This window comes from Zerene cesonia, chromosome 17, assembly GCF_012273895.1.
Source record: "Zerene cesonia ecotype Mississippi chromosome 17, Zerene_cesonia_1.1, whole genome shotgun sequence".
Taxonomy (NCBI): Eukaryota; Metazoa; Arthropoda; class Insecta; order Lepidoptera; family Pieridae; genus Zerene; species Zerene cesonia.
The window spans coordinates 2,886,066-2,897,627 of NC_052118.1; the positions used below are offsets into that span (position 1 = coordinate 2,886,066).

At 35.4% G+C, this 11,562-nt stretch overlaps 1 protein-coding gene across 2 annotated transcripts in view; it reads left to right on the plus strand.

Annotated features, from left to right (window-relative positions):
* The window catches only part of LOC119833618 (protein scalloped), a 67,485-nt gene extending 55,923 nt beyond the window's left edge, over positions 1-11,562 (plus strand). Inside the window, exons 5-12 of one of the 2 annotated variants that reach the window (XM_038357709.1) lie at positions 2,393-2,523; positions 2,668-2,766; positions 3,622-3,662; positions 4,804-4,978; positions 5,297-5,377; positions 6,137-6,303; positions 8,158-8,392; positions 9,004-11,562. In XM_038357709.1, coding sequence (XP_038213637.1) covers positions 2,393-2,523; positions 2,668-2,766; positions 3,622-3,662; positions 4,804-4,978; positions 5,297-5,377; positions 6,137-6,303; positions 8,158-8,392; positions 9,004-9,117 — 1,043 coding nt within the window. In that variant the 3' untranslated portion in view covers positions 9,118-11,562. The remainder of the gene's footprint in view (positions 1-2,392; positions 2,524-2,667; positions 2,767-3,621; positions 3,663-4,803; positions 4,979-5,296; positions 5,378-6,136; positions 6,304-8,157; positions 8,393-9,003) is intronic. The other variant, XM_038357710.1, reaches the window with a different exon arrangement.

Here is an 11,562-nt window from a genome sequence, read left to right on the forward strand (position 1 = left end):
CTGCCTTTTTTTTGCAGGAACAGATCACTTATCTTTTTACCTCAATTTGAGGTTTACATAGTTTCATTCAACGGGCATGTGTTGCTGAAATGAAACATAATACACTGAACGATATGCCAGAAATACATTCGCGTAAAGCTTTTAAAAGGTCACGGCTGATAGATAGGACGTTAATGTGTTTCTGATGGATCTTCGATAACTTCTCCGTTGTGGAATAAATTATAGGTAAGCGATCGATACGCAACCCTAGTTCACTGAATAAAAAATTCAATATTGCGTTTTAATTATTGGAGAGCGTGTGCTCATTGATAAATTACGAGGGTGATTCACTCGTAGCGGCGCGATGAAAATACTGAATATTCATAAGCGGCAGCTGCACGCCGATGCACGCACAATTTCATCCGCGAGAGGTGCGCGAGAGCGTGGCCGCGCTCTGGCACTCGACCAAATTAGCCATCTAACAAACCAATAAATAATGATCACTTGTTTTTCTATTCGCCACGGAATAGAAACGTTCCGACTTGATCCTCTGCATCGGCCTATTTATAGATGCATACGACGTTTCGGGTGAAGGCACTCTTAATGCTGGATTCGCGGGGACGCTCGCTACGTGAACATCGGAGTGACACGCGGTGTATTTATTCGTGTTAACACCCGATTTGTCGAGTGGTCACCTAATTTTAACCGTCACCCGCTGTGAGCGCGCGTAATGGGTGGAGCGCTAAGGAAATATAAGAGACGAAGTTTCGATACTTAAAAGTTGAAACTTCAAGAATGTTGCTGGGTTTAGGCCGATGTTACTGTTGAAGTTCTGTAAGCTGTTGAATAAATTACGCAGTCGATTGATAGGACTATCAATGTAAATTGAAATAATTTAATAACGTGCATAATTATTTTATCAACAGTTATGTATGCTATTGAAAAATAATACCTCACGGAGCTTTATTTAAATTTAATAAGTATGTTATGCCAAACGAAATGAACCAACTGTTATATGAATTATTGTTTATGATCCAATTATGTGTGATATAGTACTCAATTTGTGAATTTTGTAATGATCATACTATAAAATATCCTTTTCTATTTTAAATCATACTAGATTGTACATAAATTCAAACTCGTATGTCTTATATCTATATCATTAAAAAAAGGTGCCTATTACCGAATTCATTAATGATTTCACTATAATGTCTAAATGCAAATGCGCTATCATAATGAATCCTATCAAACAATTCTAGATGTTTCTAGGAGCATCACACTGCAATACGACGCCTTTCAAAGATGCAAAAGCTCATAAAACACCTTCAAACATAGATATGTTCAATAATTTGGAACTATTGAGAGTTCAGTTCGCTATGAAATAACGAGAAATAATAAACTAGGTATATCTATGTACGCACGTTTGCCTCAACGAGCAGCCAAGGGGTTAATTAAATTCGCACCAGCCGTCTCTCCGGCGTCGCATTCCCCGAATTCAATGAGATTTCAATTTACTTTGGCCTGTCCCACACTTCTGTACACGGCGCCCACAAATTAATACTTTATTGTCCACGTTAATATGTCGACTTTGATAAGCGATGTGACGTTTCCGATGGAACTTATATAGTTTATTATGTTGAGCAATTTCAAATATGTTTATTAGATAAAAAGGGATGAAATTATGATATTTTGACACGTGTTTTTAGGAATGGATTCACGTTTTGAAATTTATAGAGGATTTAGAGAGATTTGTTGAGATTTGTTCTATGATAGTGTTTGCTTAATAAATGGAAAGTTGTGTTATAGCAATTATCATTTATCTCTAAATATGTACAACGAAAAGACTATGCCGATTAGATTCGGTACACCAAATGAAACAGAAAATTAACTAAAACTGCAATTTTTTTTTTGGTGTACATTATCACACAATTTATATATCATCGTTTTTCTTCATTTACCTACCGTATGCATACACAGAGTTATTCTCACAAACAACTTTATTTCCAAATATGATTGTTTCTAAAATGGATTAACCATTGAATCAATTCGTTAGAGTAAATTTCGCCCTCTGCCAATCGACCCCGCATTCCTGTTCGACTGCAGTTTCAATAATTGAAAATAGTTATTCAAAATATTTTTCAAAATTGTTTCATAACGATTTGGGCTGGTGCTACGCGGGCATAGCATTGCGCGCTTCCGTATCGGCTATGCCGAATATTTCGCGTACTGTAGCAATTGGCGTTTCATCTGTTTTTTAACAATAAACTGTTTGTATACTCGAGCAGTCTGAATGCACTAGATACTTTGTAACATTACAAAAAGTCAATAATATAAACAATATAGAAATTAGTTTCCATTCACGAACCCTTTCGCAAGCTTTCAAGTTGATAAATTAATTCTCTCTAAATTACAGGAAGAAACGAACTTATAGCAAGATATATAAAATTAAGGACGGGGAAAACGCGCACAAGGAAACAAGTATCTTCACACATACAGGTTTTAGCTAGGCGGAAACTTCGAGAAATACAGGCCAAGCTTAAAGTGGTAAGTGCACGCCAATTAGCACCTCGTATAAAATATTTCTAGGTCTAGTCTCCATAAGTACTTATGATAAGTATCGAAAAAAATTACAAAATCATGTTAGTAATTTAATATGTAGCAAGACATTTAAAATGATAAATAATCTAGGACGGTGGTGTGATGAAAGAGAAGGCGATGCAGTCAATGAGCACACTATCTAGCGCTCAAATAGTGGCGGGTTTGCCTCACCCGGCGTACCATCACACGGTACATTTTTCAAGGCATGCCTTTGTGTTAATTCACACCAAAATAGCCTTTATTGTGTTGCTTCTATCTAGGCATGCCGCCATGCACGCAAATGAGGATAAACTGAAATAACATCGATTGGCTTTATTTATAATTTAACTTAGTTTCGTGTATTGTTGTCTAAATCTTACCCTTTAGATACAACGTTGTGTAGAGTTAATATTGTATGTGTTGCGTTGCTCAAATAATGCAGGTTTCTGCGACGCCACTTACAAAGCTTTATCGAGTTCGACTAACTAGAAGCAGTTCATTTGATCATTAATAATTTTCTAATAACACTGTAGAAACAGAGAGTGAAAATTTTTGTAATAGATACGGTATATTATCTATTTTAGATGGAACTCATAATATACTATATTACTTTTATTTATATTACTTAAAACAAATGGGAAAAAGTCTACATTAAAATATAATTACACTTCTATTACTAAAGACTAGAAATTTCGAACTTATCAGAATAAACTTTAAATGTATATAAAATAAAGCATATTGTTCTGTAACTCTTTAAATTTACGATGCGTATATTGCATTTTAAAAGCTTCTAAAGAGTTAAAAGTTGGATATGAGTGATAATTGCCAGCTTCCTCATTTTAGAGTGTAAACAGCAAAAACAAAAAACTTCCACTTCTCATTTATTTCTTCATTAATACGTTTCCATCTGCTTCTTAACCAAAATCACATAGGGATCAATCTTCTAATGTATTTCCCGCTTAAGGTTTACGCTGAAGAAAAAAAAATATAGTCAATTTGCTGACTCCTAACACGTGTGATTTATTCGTCTACAAGTTTATAACGTGGATTGTTCTAATTTTCCAGCAATTCTGGCAGCCTGGTCTGCAGGCCGGCACGTCACAAGAGTGAGTAGTTATTTTATTGTTGTTATCCTATACAAGTCTTAGTTATGTCTGCTATTGCAACGTTCTTCCATTGGGAAAGTTACAAAATAATCGAGGGTCGTTGTCCTTTTCTCCCGGAATAGTTTTATGTTAAACCTAGAACTCAAGTATGGATCAAACATATGTTACTTCATAGAGATACAAATAAGCAGTTTTTAGGTAAATGGAACCGACTTTTATTTGTCTTTTTTTTGTGTATATAACCTCAGAACTTTCGATTGGTGAACGGATTTTGATGATTGTTTGTTCTCTTGACTGTGACTCTACTGTGGTCCCTTTAAAATTTGGTAAAGTTTTGACAATTTTAAGGCGGTTTCATTTTAATAAATACATCACAGTGTTCTAATATAATAGTAAACGTACAAAAATCGTTAATAACAGAATCTAGTTCAATTACACAGTGTAAGATCCAGATCTGTAGACCCATCTGCCCGTTCAAGGAACAAGTCCCACTACATTTTTATTTTTTGCGAAGTAATTATCGAAAATCATTAATGCACGACCCGTTATATTTTTTCCTGCGTGGTATATGAGAAATAGTGGCAATAAAGCTGCCATTTAGAGCTTAAGGGTTTCTAGAAGTGCTATTTTAAGAACCTGTCGTGTACCTAACTGCAGTTCTATTTTGGGTTGATGTCCTTTGCTATGGCGCATTGTGTGGAATATTTTCCATATGATAATCTTCTGGGTTGAATTTGATTAATTTTGAATTATAATTGTTAGGGAAATTAAATAGATTAAATGATAACTAATTAATCAAGAACATGGATTACAATGTTCAAAATTGGGATATACATACTTGTTTTCGGGATTTAAAAATGGAAGAGACTGTGTCGAAATTAATGATACCTAGTATTTATGGTCCATGGTAACCAGTTAACATCAGATGGGCGACCATATTTATTTGTTTATTTATAAACGACGTGGCACAAGAACGGCTGAACCGATTTTAATGACATTTAGTTCGTTGGATAGGTTCTCACTGGGATTAGGATAATTACACATTTTTGACCAAAGAAAGAAACTACCCGGGCGGAGCCGGAGCGAACAGCTAGTATGAACATATATAAGTAAAGTATAACACAAAATGTTTCGCTTCCAGTGTGAAACCGTTCCCCGGTGCGGGCTACAAGGGCGTCCCCGGGGTGGGCGGTGTGGTGGGGGGCGGCACGGACGTCGCCCCCCCGCCCCCCTGGGAGGGGCGCGCGATCGCCACGCACAAGCTGCGCCTCGTGGAATTCTCCGCGTTTGTGGAACACCCTAGAGATCCGGATACGGTGAGCTACTAAATATATTTTGAATTAAAAAAAAATAAAGCACATTCACAGAATATCCATAAACAATCTAGAAGATTACTAAAACATATTCAGCAATAAGATTTTTAATCAAAAAATAACTCTAATACGTCGCAAAGACAATTAAGAAAACAATGGTGGGATTAATAAGACAACACTATGCAAATTTCACTTGTAATTTAATTTAAAAAGATCTCTATAACACTCACACTCTCTCTCTGTCTCTCTCTCTCTTCTTGAAGTAATAATCGCTTTAGACTTGTTTTTGTTAATTAATGTATTAACTTATTTGTATTATAGTATCCACCGAGTACGGCGCCGGCGCAGCATCTCTTCGTACACATAGGTGGCACTGTTACATATGCGGATCCTTTATTAGAGGTAAATAATAATATTTTTTTTTATGTCACAGTCGGCAATTTAGCTGGTTAAGCCAGATGTTGAGCGCCTACCACCGCCCATGAACATTTAGAGAGGCTTAAGGTCCATTGCAGACCTTACGCCTCCACGATTGGATTGCCGACTTAAAATTGGGAAGGGATAAAGAAAAGATTGGCGAGAGGAATAAATGAAAGGACTGGGAAGAGTAAGGAAAAGGATATGGGCCTCCGGCTCCCCCACTCAAAGAACGAAACACTACAAAATGCTATTTCACGCCAGTCTTCTGTGGAGGTGTGGTACTTCCCCGGTGCAAGCTGGCCCAATTCGTGCCAAAGCGTGCTCGACTAACACATACAATATTTCCGTATATTATTCGTTTTTTGTTAGCTTAGTTATCTCCTACCTAGCCTATTATAGAAAAATGTATATAACTTAATATTAGAATTTTTATCAACACTGGTTTCATCGCGTATATTTCTTAAATATTTGGAAAACTTAAAAAAATTGAAATAAAATATATAAATCAAGATGCAGGATTCTCTGGGAATGGGAATGCGATGCGGGAAAAACGCCTATAACCCTTAAGTCGTTTTGTCAAGTGGAAACTTAAGGTGTTACGTTTAATATTAACAATTTTCTAATAGAAGCAAAACTATAATTTACTGAGTCGAGCAAGGTTCCACTTGAACCTAATACATTCCCTATTAACCTCCAAATAAATACAACATAAATTACGTTAACCACATTGTTTCGTTCCAGTCAGTAGACGTGCAACAGATAAACGACAAGTTCCCAGAGAAGAAGGGAGGTCTAAAGGAGCTGTACGAGAAAGGACCGCGGAACGCGTTCTTCCTTGTCAAGTTCTGGGCGGACCTCAATACAAATAACTTGGACGATCCCGCAGCCTTCTATGGCGTCACTAGTGTGTGAGTACATTTTGTTTGTCATGATTGGCAATGGAGCTGGTGGGTCACCTGATGGTAAGAGCTACCACCGCCCATGAACATTAGGAGAGGCGTAAGGTCGATTACAGACTGCAGATTGCAGGATTGCTGACTTTAAATTGGAAAGGGAGTAAGAAAGGATTGACAAGAGGAACAAAGGAAAGGACTGGGAAGGTTAAGGAAAAGGGCATGGGCCTCCGGCTCCCCCACTCACCGAACGAAACACAGCAGTATGCTATTTCACGCGGGTCTTCTGTGGGGATGTGGTACTTCCTCGATGCGAGCTGGCCCAATTCGTGCCAAACGTACAAAACATACAAAATTATTACTTGTTATACTTGGCGTCTACCTTTTTTTTTTAACAAGGAGGAAATCTTCAAAAGATAGTCTAGTTTTGGGGGAAAAGTAGAGCATGTGGGATTTCTACCCACTAAAACCTCCTCGGCGGCCATACTCAAAGCATAATAGCAGGAATCCTGGGATCTCCTATGGAACGCACCAGGATCAAACAACAAACAAACAAGCTTACATAATAGCGTCTACCCTAAGCCTAATATTATAAATACGAATGTATGTTTATTGTTTGTTTTTCACGTTGCAACAGCGATTTTATGGTGTAATTTGTGTCTATGGCTTGTTAGGTTAAAGAGGAGTGATTCAGGATACTTTTTACCGCAGTAGTATATTACATTCCTATAGGAATTCCCTTATGTAACAACTAGTTGTTTTCCATATATAAATAAAAGGAAATATGTTTTTCTTTGTTCTGGGCTAGATGGAAATTTATTCCAATCCAATCCAGTCCTGCCCTTAAATTAATAATGCCCTTAAATTTTTTTTGAAAGTCGCCTATTGTTATCTCACCATTTTATCCATCTATGAAAGCAGTAGCCATAAAATTAAAAACAATTAACACACTCATTTATTCTCGAATCCAAAACTTTCTGATGAAATCGGAAACCTTAACTAACATATAAACGACTACTGGTCTTTAATTGGTTAATCCAGTGAGTGAAAAGCAATGATTTTTTTCATTGTCAATTTAGTATCATTTAGATATTTTGGAAAGCCAGATTTGAATAAATGATAACGTCTGATAATTATATTTACTCCACTTCACTATGTCGCACGTTGATACGCATACATAATTATGTTTATCGATATTATTTATACCTAAATGATAAAATAATATATAAATTACGTGTCACACTGTCCGCGATCGACTTCTAAACTGTTTAACCGATTTCAATCAAATCTGCATAGATAGAATAGTTTATATTTTAATTACGATAAATGACCGGCCGGCGCCGATGCGTGCTTGTGTTCAATAATCCTCACTAATATTATTAATGAGGTGTGTTTGTTTGACATTCTGTTTAATTGCAAAGGAGTATTAAATTTTTTTGGGGACTGGATATAGTTAGATGGCTAGAGCATGTATACCATGGGAATTTTCTTTGGCTATTGGAAAGCCAGAATTGAAAACTCGTATTTTTGTATATTTTATTTTATGACAAATCTATCCTAAAACTTATAATTATCACCATCAGCCCATATATGTTCCCACTGTTGGGACACAGGCTATGGCCCCTACGAGAGTTCAGGCCATAATCCACCACGCTGGCCAAGTGCAGGTTGGCAGATGTCACATGTCGTCGAACTTTTGATTCTTGGAGATGCCGGTTTCCACACCGTTTTAAGCAGTCGTGATGTTATCCACATGTGCACACAATACAAAAAACACAAATTGAAAAATCAATTTATTTCCGGCAAGCTCATCTGATTTCGAACCCTCGAACTTAACGTATTTTACAATAAACAATTTACGTATTGCAGATACGAGAGCAACGAGAACATGACGATAACATGCAGCACAAAGGTGTGTTCGTTCGGCAAGCAAGTGGTGGAAAAGGTGGAGACGGAATATGCGCGTTTTGAAGGCGGCCGCTTCGTGTACCGCATACAGAGGTCGCCCATGTGCGAGTACATGGTCAACTTCATACACAAGCTCAAACATCTGCCGGAGAAGTATATGATGAACAGCGTGCTCGAGAACTTCACCATACTGCAGGTTTGTGATCTGGAATGTTCTGGAACTTTTCGTCTTCATAGATTAGTTAAGAACGGTTAGACGAATACTCGTAAATTGTAATTGGTCGAAAGGCGTAATTTATCGGTAGATTACAAACTAACGTGGTAAAACCTAAGCCATTGCCAAATGCCCATTTCGCAATATAATGATTTTTTGGTTCCGTTTCATTATTTTAATACATTTCTAATAAATCGCATAAGTATTTTTATTTCTGAGCTATGATATGTACGCATATGTGTGTGTCATGTGCAACGCAACGCGTTTTTAGGTACAAATGTGTTATTTTCGCTCCTGTAGTTCCCTTAAATGTATTAAATATAAGCCACATCCTCACCCTTTCTAGATTTTTCTTTTATTTCTGACGTCAATACTTCGCCTATATGCGGGTAACGCATTAGTAGAGGCCCTACCACTCCAAATGTTCAAGGGCGGTGGTCACCTACCATTAAGTGAACCACCGGCTCAGTTGCTTTAACTTTTTAAACTTAAAAAAATGATAATTGTAAACATAGCATATTGTTGTTTGTTTTGTTCAGCAGATTTTCGTTGAAAAAATTATTGATTGATTGAAAAAATGTCTTGTTTCGCAGGTGGTATCAAACCGGGACACACAAGAAACATTACTGTGCGCAGCGTTTGTGTTCGAAGTGTCGAACAGCGAGCACGGCGCACAACACCACATCTACAGGCTGGTTAAAGACTGAATTAACCACACACGGATATATTGGCACGTTATTTATACTGTTTTTTTAATGTCGAAAACGTCGCGTTTCATTTGTTTTAGCAACTACAACTGTAACTGGGACTTGATTTAAGAGAAACATATGTATTGTGGTTTGTGGGTGTGCGATTTTGCAACTGTATCGACTGGTGCGATGCAATCTGTGACAGTTTGTTTTTTTTTTTCTTTATTATCTGTGTACGTCCGTTACACAGTTCTACAGATTCGCAATAATTGATTGACCTTTCGAATGTTTTCAAATTGTGACCTTTTTTTTTTGTTTAGTGCAATATTTTTATTTGTGCAAAATATGTTTCGAATATAATTTGAAAATCAAAGCTTCTAGCAGTTTAAAGATCGGATATACTCGTTATTTACAACTAACAATAACGCTTCAAAGAGATTGTATATAAATATTGGCCTGTACCAATTATATGATTTAATATGAAAGTAGGTGAAATCGTTATTCTTATATTAACGAACCTTCATAGCAAAAATGTGATCTGAAAATAATGCTACAAGTATTTTTGTAAACGAAATTTTTATGTATAGCTCAATTTTAATATCGTATAGTTTAACATTGCCCGCGCGTGCGGACAGCCTACTTTTCTACACTTCTATTCGTTTCTACAAGTTCTCATTTGTCCTTCGTTTTAATAAATCTAATATTTGTAAGGGATTAGACGCATGTAAAATAAAATCATAATACTAATAAAGATTATAAATGAATACACACAGTGCCTCTAATAATTATGTTACATTAACATAAATTACTTGAGCGTTTTTAATATTTTCACTAAAATAGAGAAATTAGTGAAGACATTAAAACATAGTGTAGAAATTGTGAATCATGCATAGTTCGTTTAAGTGTAAAGATAAGGAAATGTCTAAAGAGAATTATTGAAATTTCGCTAATGGTGCAGTTTTTGTTGCTTTTGCTATTCTACTTAGACTATATTTATTTTTACTTCACGTCCATCGTATTTTGTTTATGATTTATTGATTGATATTTCATTAATTATGTTTCATTTTGTATACATTGAAAGAAATTGTTTTTTTTTTCAAATGTTTTTATCGGTTTTGCCTCTGCAGTTTTTGCCATTGTTTTTGACGTGTACATAAAGAAACTTAAGTGTTCAAATGTTAACACGATTACTGTATCATATAAATAGTGAATATCGTTTCTATAACGTGTACAGTGTAGCTTATATAGAGAATAAAGTATTTTCTGATTACCTTAAAACTCACGAGCATATCGTATTCTTCATGCAAAAATTATATGACAATAAGATTAACGTTTGACAGCTAGATAGTATTTCTTACGAGTCGTCTTTATTTATAAAATATTAATTTAGTTTAAAATCGTTTTTTTTTTTTAAACAAACTCTGAGCTATATATAAAACGCCTGGTTTTGGTATTAAACAGTTTTACATTGTCTTTGGAAATTATTTGACATTAACTCGTTTACAATGTTGCTACTTATTTACAACTTTTTGACTATATTAACAACAGAGATGGCGTTGCAGTAGCTTTAATAATCAGCACAGATTCTTCTGGAATAATGCAATTTTCTTACCAATTTCATTAAATATCAACTACGAACTGTATCTTTGTGTGTTTGATCATATTTCAACGTCTAAAGTACAAACGCACGTCGTATATCGACCCTCTCAATACATAAATACGTGGCAATGATTTGATCTCTCTTTTAGTCAAATATTTTAAAAACGGCGTCGTGAACGCTCTTAAGTTAAACATCGGTAACTGTGCATTACATAGGTTTTAGTTGGAGACACGATAGATAAATATTGTTAGATAAACAATAAGAGATTTTTTTGTATTTATTTCATAGATTTATATTAGATAAATTGTAAAGTGAATAGATTAAGGACGGAGTTTTTTTTTTTCTAATATGGCGATGGTCGTTCGGAAAGTAAGAGTTAGTACTTAAGTGGAACTTAATTTTTCATTTGCTTGGTCGCCTTTAGTTTCCGAGAGGGCGAATGATTTCATTGTTGTGATTTTTCTTATGTACTCAAACGAGATTATGTCTCTTTTGCTTTTAGTGACGCGGCAGATGGCGTCGGAGGTAGATAATATTATAGCGTAACTTGTAAATATAATTTAGTGCATTTCTTTCGGTTGTAGCGTTCTAAGTGTATTGTTTGCTTCTACAAAAGTCTTTCATATCGACAATCTGCCATATCAATATGAAAAATATTTTATAGTCTATAGATTTGGGGTGAATCATTTGTGTTAGTTTTAGTGTAGAAGAATTTGAGTTTCTTTTGACATTCTTCGAATCCCTCCTTCTCATATAATCGGCAAATGATTACCTGCAAAACTATTAGACAAGTGTACAGTATTTTAAATATAATATTACGTTAAAGATTTGTATGAAAATTTAATTATATTGTCTTCTTAAAA